The sequence below is a fragment of the Colias eurytheme genome, chromosome 1 (genome assembly GCF_061535395.1).
Source record: "Colias eurytheme isolate Ceu_HAF_F1 chromosome 1, ilColEury1 Martin Lab GWU primary, whole genome shotgun sequence".
Classification (NCBI taxonomy): Eukaryota; Metazoa; Arthropoda; class Insecta; order Lepidoptera; family Pieridae; genus Colias; species Colias eurytheme.
The window spans coordinates 9621168-9637196 of NC_142980.1; the positions used below are offsets into that span (position 1 = coordinate 9621168).

General features: G+C 36.2%; 2 protein-coding genes across 3 annotated transcripts in view; both read left to right on the plus strand.

Moving 5' to 3' along the window:
• alpha-Man-IIb (alpha-Mannosidase class II b) overlaps positions 1-16029 on the plus strand; it is a 67176-nt gene that overhangs the window by 41416 nt on the left and 9731 nt on the right. For both annotated transcript variants that reach the window (XM_090103725.1, XM_090103718.1), the window contains exons 3-4: positions 12630-12697; positions 13054-13131. In XM_090103725.1, coding sequence (XP_089959851.1) covers positions 12630-12697; positions 13054-13131 — 146 coding nt within the window. The remainder of the gene's footprint in view (positions 1-12629; positions 12698-13053; positions 13132-16029) is intronic.
• Positions 5653-7120, plus strand: LOC149911174 (uncharacterized). The gene has a single exon (XM_090106512.1). It carries the CDS (start codon positions 5684-5686, stop codon positions 7118-7120), a length of 1437 nt encoding a protein of 478 aa, XP_089962638.1. The 5' UTR covers positions 5653-5683.

Genomic DNA, 16029 nt, shown 5'->3' on the forward strand with positions numbered 1-16029 from the left:
TAAAGATAATTCATAGTAAGATGTTGAACAGAAAACATACATACTTCTACAAATATAAGAAAGTCTTTTTACCACCGCTCGTGAACCTTTGTAGAGCTAGGACCTAGCTAGGAGCTCCTCAAAAGTGTCGCCCGCTTCTAAAAGGTAAAGCACAAGAAAAGTATTTGACGTGTAAAGAAAGGACTGGCAGGTGTTTCCTCAAACGGTCTCTGTATGTGTTAATAGTTCCGAATTAGTACAGATCGTCGGTTTACGCAGTCGGCTCTCCATCTAGCACTTAGGCACGCGGAGAGCGTCAAGTGGCCGTCATCGACCGCACGAGCTCAGTGTCACATTACCAACACGGTATTTTTCACCGTGTATCAGACAATTGATAAATCACTTCGATGCCTTTGTACGATGATTACAATTTAAAATGGGTATTTTTGAAAAATGCGACGGATTTCCAGATCGGTTTACGGTTTTCAAGTTAGGTTATTTATTGTTTGTGTTTATCGAGTTGAATATTATAATATCAATTAAATAACTTCTTTTTTAATTTTTTTATTAATCCTAAAAGCACCAAATCCAAAGGATTAAGGGATTAAAGAAAGCTTTACCTCACAAAATTTAATTGTGATATTATTTTGGTAATTGGAAAGCTTATTAATCTACCCTTCATACACATAAAAAATATCAATTATATGTACAAGACTTCCAGCTGACAAAAGCTAAATATTAATACGTATTGACTCTTTTATACCCAGTTTGGATCAATTAAAGTTGCGACCGACAACACTCGAGGTAATGTAAATATAAATTAAATTAATAATTGATTTTCGCATTGTATTGATATAAGTTTTCCCGTTGTACTGTGGTTTTATCTCAATTACGTCTGACGCATCTTAATTAGTGATAATAAAATTCTGGTGTTCTACGAAACTGTTTGATGCGGCGAGACATACCGTATTGTATTTTCATACGCATTTTCAAGAAATCTGTAAAAAGATTTCATATTTAACTTGAATTATACTTAGTGGATTTATTGTTTTTAAGCGTTGTTTAACTTATCGGTCTGAACTGGGGAAAATAAACAAAAAAAATAATAGAAATTTTCTTCGATGGAAAATGTAAAGTAACAGTGTACTTTTTGTATATATACGCATATACTGACACTGTATGCTACATTTTAAGCGGATTCTCTTGTCGCCGCTCCGTAACGTTAGGGATCTATTAGAAGTGGAATATTATATTCTAATAGCAAAGGTTACCTTAAGCTACCTCATATAAAACGTTTTATCTTTAAAGCAAACGTTTCACGTCGCAGACTCACACATCATTTTATCGATTTTTACAAAACTGATCCTTCACGCCGCTATGTAACCGTTTTATGTTTGTCTTAAACGAGTATTTAATCTTACTAATATTTATTTTATAGTCTATACAAATGGTCTAGTTAGTATAGTAGGTAAGTACCTAAGAAAATAGTAAGTAAGTAAAAAACGGTCTTGTTTGGTCTTTGCCACATTTATTTGTTTACTAGCTTCCGCCCACGACTTTGTACGTGCATCCCCGTTTTTCTCCGATCCCACAAGAATTTCGGGAAATCCTTTCTTAGCGGATGCCTACGTCCTAACATCTACCTGCATGCCAAATTTCAGCCCGATATATAGATTAAATAAAATAACGCAATCCCGGAAATCCCACGGGAACGGGAACTATGCGGGTTTTTCTTTGACTGCGCGGGCGAAGCCGCGGGCGGAAACCTAGTATGTTAGACGAAGTTTAGAATAAGACGGGTAGTAGATATTCAATTTATTTAAATACAATTTTAAGTTATTAATATCAAATCTAATAACTGATATTTATTTTTTCATTACTTAGTTCGGAACACAAATACGCAAATTAAAAATAAAAAAAGACTACATTGAATGAACCTATGAAATGAATTAAAATTCTGAGATTTCGTCCAAGGATAGGTACACCAAGGCTATCAAAGTGAAATTACTGTGAATAAGTTACAAGAACACTTAGTTCTTCAGTAAAGACTAATTTAAGTAAAGACTAACTTCTTAAAACAGTAGTATTAATCAATTATTGAAAGCGTGCAATGTCTTACAATAGTTCCACAAGACATGTTTGTATTTAGAAATGCCTTTTCGGGATCGACGCGGTCGCTTTGAAATTGACCCGGAACAAAAAATAAACAACTTGTGTCAGTTTTACCAAGCGAACTAAGCCTACGTCGCGTCAGCGTCACCTACACAAAAACTCGGAAAATATCCAAACAGAATTCTGAAAGGTCGGTTTGAAATTTTTGCTTCATTGTACTAACTGTTAGAAATGAAACACGTCTGTTGAAAACTATGCAAACATTTCCATAGCCGATATGCACAGAAATGCAATGAATTGTCAATAGACAAACATCATATTTTAATTTAATTAGTTCCTCGTGAAGTAAAGTTTATCTGAATACCAAATGTCTAAAATGACGAGCTCTCTTTAAATTTATTTATATGAAAATTGGGCAAATAATTTAAACTAGGTGACAACGCTACGACTACGTTTGAAAAAAAAATTCTATTAAATGATCTACGCTCCCAAAACGTTTCCTGGATAGTTTCACAGTAATACCTTGTACAGTTGACATCTTTACTGTTTATATAACTTTGGTTTAGTTATCAATTCGCTAAGACTCCAGTCAACTTACTAGATTGCTCCGTAGTTTAATTAAGCGATACTATTTTCTAGGAATGTTACTAAAATCGAAGCAAGTGATTTGGCCAATCATACGCTTGTTATTAAGATCATTCATTCTGTACACTAAAGTATGCAAAATTAAATACCAAACTACCACAGTAACTACGAATATTCGGAACAAAAAGGCAATAATTTATTTTGACAGAAAACGTTTCTCAATTACTATATGTTTGAAAAAAAATGATCGGAAGAAACATTAACAAATGAAACAAGTATATCTGATACAAATGGACTTTTTATACACGATACTATGAAAAAATAAATAAACCTATTCTACAAGGAACATCCAGGCGGAGAGGAACGAGAAAAGGAATCTGATGGTTAATGAGCGTTTTGAATGTAAAGAAGAACGTTGAATGCAACTTAAGCTTTTGGAAAAGTATCAGCTGTTTATAGTTGTTAACATTTATAAGAAATTAAATGAAAACTGCTGTATTGACGCTTTGCCATTGCAAGTAAATGTGGGTTTCATAAATTTAAAATTCACGTTGAATGAATTTCGGTTTCGTGGTTACTTCGGAGAGGTACTACAAAAAGTATTTCACTGCTTGAAAATGTTCAAAGCTGCGCGATACGTTAAACTTTATTGTGCACACGAGTTCGTATGAAAGTGTTTTCTGCGCCGGACAGAATTAGAATGAAACTTGTCACGGCAAAAATGTTCGCACCATTCACACGTTGGAAACCCTTTGTTAATTTACAACTTGGTAGCTACATATGAAACTTTTACGTAAGAGTTGTTCAGGTGACAAAGAAATAAAACGGGTTCTTCAATCGGTATGTGATTTACAAACGTACGGTGAAACGAATCAAAGAGTAGAAGTGAAACAATATATATAAAAGTCAAATGTTACAATGTAACTCTATGAGCTGGAGTAATTATTCGTTTGTTGATATATGACACTAAAAGCTGCTTGCTACTTCTACCTATCGGTATCTACCTAGTGATTATATTATATTGAAACTATTAAGCCCGGCTTTTAGCTTATACCCATTGATAAAGCAGCGATAATAAAAAGCGCAGCGCGATCCTTCGATCATTATTTTGTATCAGCCCGCTTCGCTTAAAACATTTGAAGAGTTTATAAAAAATATTTAATCCTCGTGGTGGCTTTGGAATTTAAAAATATATTTCGTATCGGAACTTTATAGCATTTTAATTATTTTAATTCAATGTACAATATTTGCCGAATCTATTGAAAGGATTTTTTTATTTCATTTTCCAGACACGCTTCGAAATATGTAGGTACATGAATGGGTGAATCGCGATTAAATACAACGAAAACATTTATTGGTTTCCTTACAAATCTATTTTCTAATTCTTTAATAGGCATGGTATAATGCGGGGTCGGTTATTGACAATCAACTACTATTCATTTGGGCTCTCCTTATAAGTTATAACCATTTGGACTGGTTCGCTATCAAAGCCAAGACCTTACATTCGATTATTTAAATATTTTTAAATTTAAAGATTTTGATTAGTTATTTCTGTTGAACATATGCGACATACAATTCACATCATAAAAGTTTAAATATGTTAGCTATTGAAAAACTATTAGCCTTGTGCTTCGACCACAATCCTGCATTTTTTCAATAATGAAACACATTCATAACTATACAATTGTTTCGTTTAAGTATGTGGTAATGTATAATATCTAGCTAGTTTTCAAACGGTAAAATATCTTTGTACTCGCAATTTGCGCTCTCATTTATAATATAAGCGTGGACCAGAAAATGTATCTCTTCTCTTATTTCCGAAATTACACACCGGACTGTACAAATCATACGTTCCATACTTTTTGTTTCAGTACGTACAATGTGGGAGAATTTGCATCACTTGTGCTTTTTATACTTTCTCTCTGTTGTGAATAATTACTAGACGAATACAAACGCTCTAATTTGTATTTACCGTCCTAATAATTACGGCTACAAGTAGAACAATTATCGCGTATTTCACTTCCGTATGGCTGTGAAATTTGAGAAAATGAGATTCCTATTAATAGTGGTTTTGTATATTTGTAGGGAGGTGTACATACAAAATATCTAATGTACTTTGTACATTTGCTGGTAAATCAGGGACGTAATATTATTGTCATCAGTACATACAGCGAGGAAACGCGTGTCAGACTTTATTTTGTCTGTTCCTGTAAAATCCATTTCCATCAACGATGTGTATTTTGGATAGTCCTGTTATGTATGTATCGTATAAACGCATTCGCTAGTTTAATTTGTTACCTATCACATTAAAAAAATGTCGAGTTCTCAAAAAGTTTTAATTATATTTTTTATCCTTATTTATTATAGTATCTAGTTACGCTGTACATAAAAATAACGTAGCTTCTATGCAACAAATGCGATTATTTATATAAATTAGATTTTAGCTTAGCACCCTTGCAAGGCAGACACGGTAACGAATACGAATATTGCTTCCGAATCATTGGCTTTCATATTGAATATTAATATGGGTTCGGCTTAGACTGCATCTAATAAACTCTATATTCGGAATCTATTTCTAACAGATTTGAAATTAGTTAATTTTCCAGCTTATAATCTTATACCTATTATAAAAATGAATAGTGGGTGCCAATTTAAAGTTCAAATAGTTCTTAGAAACAATTAAAAGTTTTATGTCTAGAATAAACGAAATTTTATTATTCTTATAGTTTTCTGGGAAAGTATATAAAAACTTATCAAAACGAAGTTATTAATTCAAAACCAATTAGCAAAATGAGACCAATACAATGAAAGTAACTAAAGGCTTTTAAAAATGAAAAAGTGACACGGGACTTTGACATTTGGCGTGATTTCTGTCACACGTGTTTGGGTTATTAATTTAGTGTTTTGGCTATTTTAACAATAATATATTCACTTTGAGCTGTTTTGTGTTCGTCTTTAAGTGTTTAGTCTGTGGTTATAGTGGTAAGTGTACTAACAATTCACTAATATGGGCCCTGATCCACCCGATCCTAAACCCCCGGACGTCCAGGAAAGAAGCATGGAATTGGACATCTCTCAGAATAAGAGGCAAAGGTGTCCGTCACCTGAGTCTACAGATGAATCTCCAACCAAACGCTTTGTTCCATCTGATCCCATTTCACTTGTTAATCCGTCTATATTTGTTGATCCTATTTTAAATAATCCTATAAGATATAGTGGTGATGAAGTTGGACCATACATTGTCCACGTATCTCGCATAGAAAACGATCCTTCTGCCGGCCTGTCCATCCGTCCGATCAAATTTGGATCTTTCTTATATAGCCAAAAAGTACCTAATATTTTAAGAGACGGAGTAAAATCTGTTGGCCGCAACAGGATATCGGTTGAGTTTGCATCAGCTGAGGATGCTAATAATTTTTTATCTTTACCTGCTTTGGCTGAAGCTAAATTTAAGGCATTCATTCCTACCTATCATATCACCCGCATGGGTATTGTAAAAGGAATACCGATAGAATGGACCATGGATGATTTGGTGGAGTGTGCAGAATTCCCTAACAGGCACGGTCGCATACTTAAAGCACGTAGACTTAACAAAAAAGCTAGCCTTGATGGAATTACAACTTGGGTTCCATCCCAAACGGTGGTTCTAACTTTCTTAGGTCAAGCAATGCCATCAAAAATCTATTGTAGATACACTTCACTTCCTGTAGAAATTTACCATTACCCTACCATCCAGTGCCACAAGTGCTGTCGCTTTGGGCATATCCGCGACCAGTGCCGCTCAAAAGAGAGGTGCTACAAATGTACACAAAACCACTCGGGTGACTCCTGTCCCATTCCTGAATCTCAAGCACTATGTGTCCATTGCAATGGCACTCACTTTGCCTTTGACAAAAATTGCCCGGAACACAGCCGGCAAAAGTCAATTAAACTTTTGATGGCCACAGAAGGTATCTCATTCGAGGAAGCCTCTAAGCTTACCCCTTCAGTGTACAGACCCTTTTCGGAAACAGCCAGTTTCGTTTTTGCGCCTAGACCACAACAATCACCTGTTTTCCCCACCCCTTCTATGAAACAATCCAATAGTGTTCGTCAAACTCGTCCTCTTAATAAAACTTCATACAAAAAGACCTATTCGATACCCCCTCGCACTCATGCACCACTAGGTAAAACATATGATGTAGCTGCACACCGCCAAATAACTCAGGAATTACCCTCTACTCAACCGAATGGTTGTGCTTTATCCCAAAACCCAGACCCCCCGGTTGTACTTAGCTCTAACGTTGAGCTTTATGTTTCAGCCTTAGAAACTTTTCTTAAAAAAACAGATTCAATACCGACCAACGTTGCCCATAGACTTATAAATCTCATCTCTCTATTTAACAGTAATGGCCCTCACAATCCTCCAGTGGAACGCTCAAAGCATTCGTCCGAAATGTCATGAAGTACTTGACCTTATTTCAACCCACAACCCTATAGCTTTTGCCATCTCGGAGACATGGCTAGTTCCCGGAAGTCACTTTCGGATTCCTGGCTTTTTCTGTCTGCGAGATGACAGAGCCGATGGGTATGCTGGAACAGCACTTTTACTTAAACATTGTTTAAATTTCTCTCGTATTCTATTGCCTATGCATGATCAGCGTATTAACGCTGTGGCTGCAAGATGCAATAATGTCTCTATTATTTCTGTCTACATTTCTCATCCTCATCCTTCTATTATACCTGATCTTTCACTTATATTTTCCTCCGTACCGTCTCCTCTTTTAGTATTGGGCGATTTTAATGCTCAGCACACTTCTTGGGGATCTTCTGTTTGCAATACATTTGGGCACCTGCTAATGGATCTGCTTGATGACCTTGACCTCTGTGTAATTAACGATGGATCTCCCACTAGGAGAGTCCTTCCTAATCAGAGTCTCTCCTCTGTAGTTGATCTATGTATTTGTTCTTCCTCCTTGGCTCCATCCCTCACCAATTTAACTCTTTCTAGTACTCATGGTAGCGACCACTTTCCTCTTCTCTCTTCCCTTTCCCAGTCTGTTATCCCATTGACTTCCCCTTTCCCACCCCTACTCATGTATAGACTTTGTAAAGCAAACTGGCAGGATTATGCTACTGGTCTTGACAATCTGGTTGAGTCCCTTCCTTCCGTTTCTCTTCATAACAATTTATGTACTTATTCTGACTTTGTGGATTGTATTAAAAACGCAGCAGCGAATAACATCCCTCTTAAATCCGTTTCCAACTCTGGTTCTCGCAAAGTCTCTCCGCCATGGTGGGACGATGAATGCTCAACTTCTGTCAACTCAAGGAGAGAGGCCGAAATTCAGTACAATGCTTCCATGTCCGTTGAAAATTTTATACATTATAAAAGAATAGCCGCGCGTACCAAGCTTTTTCTTAAAAATAAAAAGAAAGCAGGCTGGCTATCATTTTGCGAGAGTCTGTCGCCTAGAACACCTGCATCAGTTATTTGGAAGAACATACGTAAATTTCGTGGCTCTCTTTCTTGTAACGACATAGATTCCAATGACTCCTCAGTGTGGCTTGAAGAGTTTGCTGATAAGTTCTCCCCTCCCTTTGTTCCTTCTTTAGATTCTTTTCCTATGGCCACTGGTCCGCTCGTCTCATCTCATGACAACAATATGGAAGCCATATTCTCCCTGGAAGAGCTAAATGTATCCCTTAGCGGCCTTTTAGACTCTTCTCCTGGATTAGATGGCATTCCTTATTCTTTCATACGCCAATCCGGTCCCATAGCCAAGCAGTACTTTTTAAACTTAGTAAACTCCTTTTATGAATTCGGTTACATCCCTGACTCTTGGAAATCACATCTCATAATTCCTTTACTAAAACCAGGTAAACAAGCCTGTTGTGCCGACTCATATCGACCAATCGCTCTTTCTTCGTGTCTGTCTAAGATAGCTGAACACATGGTTAAAAATAGACTCGAGTGGCTTGTAGAAAATAGGAGACTGTTATCCGGGTCTCAATTTGGATTTAGAAAGGGTATGAGCGTACTGGATTGTTTAGGCATTTTATCCACTGACATTCGATCGGCCTTTGAAAGAAAGCAGTATTTGGTAGGCGTTTTTTTAGATATAGCGTCAGCCTACGACAGTGTACTTCTTCCGGTACTCAGAAACAAATTGTTACAGCTGAGTATCCCAGTGAGGATGATACGATTTATCTGCAATCTTTTAATGTCAAGATCCATTCAAGTGCGTCATAACTCTCATATTTCTTCCACTAGGCTTACCTGGAAGGGGCTCCCTCAAGGATCGGTATTAAGTCCTCTCCTATATGCTATCTACACTTTCAACTTGGACACGACGGTCACATCATTCTGTGACATACTTCAATATGCAGACGACATAACCTTATTTGCTCAGTCCCATGACATGGATGAAATCACCTCGCGCCTTAATTCAGCTTTGTCGTATCTTCGTGATTGGCTGTCGGATCATGGTATGACTGTATCTGTACCAAAATGTTGTGTTGTAGTTTTCACTAAAAAGCGCCACATTCCCGCACCTACCTTAATACTGGGCGATGAACCAATTCCAGTCACTAATAAAGTTAAGTATCTAGGCGTTATATTGGATTCAAGGTTATCTGGTTCCCCACATGTTAACTACATCAGTCAAAAATGCGAAAAAGGGATTAATATATTACGATCTCTGGCAGGAGTATGGTGGGGGGCCCACCCATACTGTCAGAAACTTATTTATAATGCTGTGGTGCGTAGTCACTTAGACTATGCTTCTTTCATACTCGATCCATGCAATAAGACGGCACTGAATAAACTAGACAAAGTGCAATCTCGTTGTCTACGCTTGATTACCGGTGCAATGAAATCTACCCCTGTTAACGCCCTGCAGGTTGAGTGTGTTGACCCTCCCCTAGCTCTCCGCAGACAGTATCTGTGTGATAAATATTTTTTTAAATCCATCTATAACTCTTCCCATATCCTTTGGCCCAAACTCCATAATCTCCTTCAAATCTCCACTAATCAAAATCTCCGACCCTCTGCTAATTTTTCTTGTTTACTAAAAAGCTTCATAAGATTCACCCGTCTGCCTGATCCTACTGTTCAGTTTGAACTTTATCCTCTCTTCTCCGTTAACTTCCAGTCACTTACGTACAATCCACCCATACTTTTAAATTGTGGCATAACTAAAGATACAATTAACGCTAATGCTACATTTAATGAAATTGTAGCCAATAAATGGCCCAATTGGCACCTCTTTTTTACCGATGCCTCAAAAATGTCCGATATGTCATGTGTGGGAGTCGCTGTTTGGTACCCTCAATCCAGCATTATTCTCCAGTTTAAGTGCCCCCCTTTATCCACTGTTTACACTGGTGAAGCTACAGGCATTCTCGAAGCCCTCAATTTCATTAACTCTCACAACCTTGATAAAGCGGTTATATTTTCCGACTCATTAAGCTGCCTCCAAGCCCTTCTATCTAATCCTTTTCGATCTAAATCCTGTCACCCCTTGATTTTAAGAATACGTGTGGTGCTTCTAAATTGCCTCAATAAGGGTCTCCACATTCAAATCACTTACATACCAGGTCATACTGGTATAGGCGGTAATGAGATGGCTGACTCTTTGGCTAAGTCTGCTACGCAAGTGGGTTGCAATACTCACTTCAGTAATTATAGTCAAGACCTTGTTCCACTATCAAAATTGCGTTTGGATGGGAAGTGGTTGAATCTTTGGCAAGAGTCCAGCCGCACAAAAGGTAAATTCTATTGGGATATTCAGCCTACTATTCCACACAAACCGTGGTTTTTCCGTTTTCGCAAATTTGACAAACTAGTAACATCCACTATCTGTCGACTCCGCTTCGGCCATGCGTGTACTCCTGTCCACCTGGCGAAAATTAGAGTACGTGATCACTCTATTTGTGAGTGTGGTTTGGATGAAGGTACTACTGACCACCTATTCTTTGAATGTACCAAGCTTCGTTCTTCATTACTGGATGTCCTCCCTCCTGAAATCCCTCGTCCCACAAATTTTAAATGTTTGTTGACATTAGTGCCTTCCAAATTTGTTGAAATTCTATCTAAATTTATTTCCTTTAACAAACTAAAGTATTAACCCCTTATTATATTTATAAACTATATTAGTGTATCCTGTAGTCTGTAATATATATAACCTGTATTGTCTTATGTGTTTGTTCTAGCCGCTCCAAGTTGATCAAAATTTCTGCATTTTCCCACTCGGTTCCAAATGTTAAATGTCACAACCGAACAAGTCTAACTGGCTGAAATTTGAGTCCTGTCTCTCCCATATATACTGGACATTGGCGAAGTCCCTTTTTATTGGGTGGAGCCATTAATTAAGAGAAGAAGAAGAAGAAAAAGTGACACAAGACCATTATTACTTCTACCCTAAAACAACAAGTTTGACGGATCTAAAATTGGCTGTTCAAAGAGTTGCAACATGTGGCGGTTAAAAACAATAACAACCCTGCATTACAAAGGGCGGGACAATCGCGGCGTTTGACAGGAACTCTGGGGACAAAGTTGACACAACGTCTGATACCTCTTTGTACAACGGAAGAAAAAATACAATGCTCTAACAAACCAATATTGCTGTTTGCGCGGTGCATTCGCATCACCACCCCTTTAAATGTTTCAATATTGATTCGGAAATACAAACAAGTTTATTCAACATTCATGGCAGACGTTGATTTATTTTAAACAAATAATAATTACAAAGTCAACAGTGTCCGCCTAGTAAAAAAAATATTTTACTTTATGTGAATTTTGTACTCGTATACGATTAAACCAAATACGATCCCGATTTCTGATATAAGCAGTCGCTATTGATAGATTACTGTCTGGTGACGCATGTTATCATGCACTGATCAGTATATATTTGTCTGCGTTTATTAGGTCAGAGATGGAGTCCGCAAACAACTCGTGCAGTATAGGCGGTTGGGATTATTGAACCTTCCATGCCAAACTTCGTAGTGCAGTTGCCGTTTTGTTCTGAACGTGTCCCGTGACAGAGATTTACGAGCAGCGGCACTAAATACGCAGCAAAACCGCGTGTACCATTCCTAAAAATTTTTTCTCCGTTAAGGACAGTCGCATTGCGCTATTCCATTGCTTGCATTCAGCTTAATCACTTTTAGCATACTTATAATTTTTTACCGATGTGGTTAACAATATACTGATCGGCAACGATATCCTAATGTGTCGCTTTTATACAATACAAATAATGTACAAGCTACATTTTAAACAGGGCATGTTGGCGGCGGAGCCCAATTAGCGGTCCACCACACGGTGCGTAGCCATATTTTCAGTTACCGTGCCCATTAGAGATTAACTCGTAGTGGCGAGAGGACAACGCGAGTACGTCGACGGGAGTCCTTCATACGGCAGACATTGATGTACCGATAAATGCAGGATTCGCGCGGATGCGGGTATATTTTGTGGCGCGCGACAATGTAGAGCTATGCGGTAATCAGAGATACTGTATATACCGCATGATAATGGATGGCAGATCGTCAGCGGAGCGAATATCCACTGCGTCGAAACGTCACATAACTTGTGAAATTTTAGAATTAGGAATAAGAATTAGTAATTTTAGAATTAGTCTGTCCTTTTTTAATTTGTCGCATATTATTGTGTTTAAATATTATGATATACTTTAAAAATAAATTTTGAAGTGGAAAATTCTCTAGTCACGTTGAGAACTTTTTGTTACAGGAAAATCTTATGAGTTTTTTGTTTCTTTGTATAGGAGTGTTCCAAAAAACACCATAACCTTAATTTTGATAAAGTAGTTTCTATCGTTTTTAAAAATCACAAAAAATGTATTTCAAACTAAACTGATCTAAACTTCATGAAGAATTATCAACAGCACATATAAAAATAAACCGTTTCAGCTCTCACGTCTTACTAAGTGTATTGTAAACTTTTTCTTTATTTGCAGGTAACAACAATATAAACAGCGACAACTCCGTCTCATTGAAACACGTCCGAGAACCGCAGACTGTAAAAGTAAGCACTAATTGAAGATTAATCACTAATTACTTATGGCTGTCAACTGAGACACCGGCCCGGTACCTTGGCTAAATTCGATTATGGTTAGATATTAACACGTGGACATTCAATTAATACATAATACTGCTACAGATTGTACGGTGGTGTTGGAAATTGAGTTATTGATTATTATTATAGGGAAGCGTTTAGGTACTGCTAAATATCTTAAATAAAAAATAATTATACATTCTATTACCTATCATATTTGCCTTAAATATAAATTTGAAGTTAACTGACAATATCTTAGATTTTTGTTGCACATTTTTCATGTGTAGTTTGAATAGTTATAAAATAAAAAATATTTTTTGCAACAGTTGGAGCAATGTCCAGTGGTGCGTTCTAGTCAGGCAGAAATTGATACGGTCTCCATTTTTCCGACGTTTGACTTTCAGGTAAGCTCAGCATTAAATGCTTCTTTATTCTTGTTCCGTTGAGTAAAAAGGAGAAATAATACTTAAAAAAAATTAAAATGCATTATTACATATCTGTTTGTTTTGTCATTTAAATCAAATAATACTCTTTGGGTGGTTAATACTTAACAATAAAAGTTAAATGCAGTTTAACAAATGTGAAACGATTATTTGCATTCTCATGAAAACGTCAAATCGATAATATTACAACCTTGATTACAACCAATAGTTGACATTGCAGGCATTAATAATTAACGATACTATTATCAGTGCTATTATTGACATATTTGAATAATTATGTGGTAGATACACAGTAGATATAATATGCATGCGTCACTAATATCTAAAATATTTAAAATAACTAAATAATATATATTTATCGAGCACAAACACAAGGCACCTGTTTTTCCAGTGGCAATTTTTTTTTAAACTGATTAGAAAAACGACTTTCCCATACATTATGGATACAAGGTTTTACCATTTGCATTTAGCGGCCACGTGGCACAGTGGAGTGAAATCGGATAAAACGACAGATGCATATGAATGTATCCGTGAAAATAGCAAAAATCAATCAATCTGGACTCCAGAGGTTTTTGCGGCACGTAGCTCTGAACACTTTTTTCAATCTGGTTGTTACGTAAAAATATAAGCCAGCTTCAATTAGATTATAAATGGAATATCTTCTATATTGAATAAAGTTTTAATCCAGTATGTATTTTCTATAAAATAGCATATGTAATGCCCAGACTATGACTTTTATTTGTGATATCGTAAATAGGTGCGGAGTTTTTTTTATTTTATTATATTAATTCAATCTGCTAGGCTTCTAATACGTCTCTTATTTTGTAATCCGTCGAATAACGTATTCTAGAGAAGTGCTTTTATTCCGAAATATTTATCAAAATTTATATTTTGTCCAGAAAAGTTATTCTTATAAAAATCAAATGTTTATTGTAGCTAGTCTAGTCGGATTTATTTAAGGTTTTTAATGATTACTTTGAAAACATAAAAATAGACCTTGCTGTAATTGAACTCTCAAACTAATTAATTAACTCTAACTCCTAATAAGTTCCAATTATTTCGAAATGATCTAAAATAAATAGTATTGTAACAATTCCATTTTGTCTCATACAAAATTTACAAGTAACTACGAGTAGCCACTAGCCAGTGACATTAATTAGTGCCAACAGCTACGCCGGACTAAAATAGTGTTTAAAAGAAAAAACTCACCAAGTGAGGAAATTAAAGCTACTGTTTATTTTTCGCGCAATGCGAAATACGCACTTGACACAGTATCAAGAGTCAGTCGCATGTGAGCCCTTGTTAATCTTACCCCAGCTTGAAAAGCCCGTACTCATCGTAATTTTCGTTTAGTTCGAGTTTGGATTGAATCACGTTGACGTTATGTAAGTGCTAAGTGGTGTTATGATTTGTCAAACACGTTCGATTCAAATTTTGCTTTGTCAATGCAAGCGATTTGTAACATTGTTAACTCGGAAAGGCAAACAATGTTTTATTCATATATTTCGTCATCGTCAGTGAACCGACGGAAAATTGAACACAGCTGACTGCAATCATTTAAAGGTTCATTGAGCTAAAAAGTTCCTAATATCGATAATACTTATAATTTATATATTAAAAAAAAACACCACGAATGTGATAGCTTTGGTAGTTACTATTTTAGTTCAAGTCAAATGTGACATTTCGTTAAACGTGAATTGTAATAGTCCGGGATACATCGCCCATTTTTGCAAGTGATTACTATCAAGCTAATTTTTCGTGAGTAGCTTTATTTTGATGAGATGCCCAATAATTTCATGTACGAAACTCTCGATTGTGGTAGCTTACAGAGGTAACAAGGATAAAAATTTTTGATTTGACGGTTCTCAAATATTTATTACGCAATTTGTAGGACAATATGTCTGTTGAATTATATAAGTATTAAATAAGTGAAAATAAAAAAATCAGCTTGTTAGTAATCATTTATGATGACTTCGTTATCCATACACATTGGAAAGGGGGACTCTTTGATCAAACCATAGATTTTGTAGGACAAATATTTTTTCGAATAATTTAGATAATTATCTTGAGATTGAACAAAAAAAAAACATTCAGTTAGTAATTAATATTTGAGAACCATCAAATCAAAATATTTTATCCTTGTTTCCTCTGGTAGCTACCACAATCGAGAGTTTCATACATGAAATTATTGGGCATCTCATCAAAATAAAGCTACTCACGAAAAATTAGCTTGATAGTAATCACTTGCAAAAATGGGCGATGTATCCCGGACTATAATGGTTTCAGTGTCCATATTTATGCAGACCTCGCGGATACATTATTTATTTATGAAACAGTGCTATTGTAGCGAACTTTCTGTAAACATTAGTTTGAAATAGTTAAATACACGTTTAAACTAGGAACTGGCTAATTCATTAGCTCACACCGAAATGTATTTCGACGTGCTCTGATTTATATTTGGGAGTACGACAACTGAAATATTGTTGACATTTACAAACCTTTAATTTAGGATAATGAATGGTTCAACTATAACATGAGTATGACAAATGCGAGCGCGGTTCTAATTGAATGGAATTCGGCTCGAAAGAAATGTTCTTCTATTATTTATATGACGTTTTATAACGAAATGGGGATATGTAATGGTACGGGAGCCAGGAACAGATTTTATGACCAAGTTCCTCTCAAGCGGTAATTAGTAAAATGCATCAAAGTATAGTATTATGAAGCTTCGTGAACGTCAGCTGGAGCTCGGTTGGGGGGAAGAGCGGTTGTAGCCTCCCGTATCAGCTGACGGTTTTTCCACCAAGATACAGCCAGCTGACCTATATATTTATCCACAGTTACATATAAGCTATCATC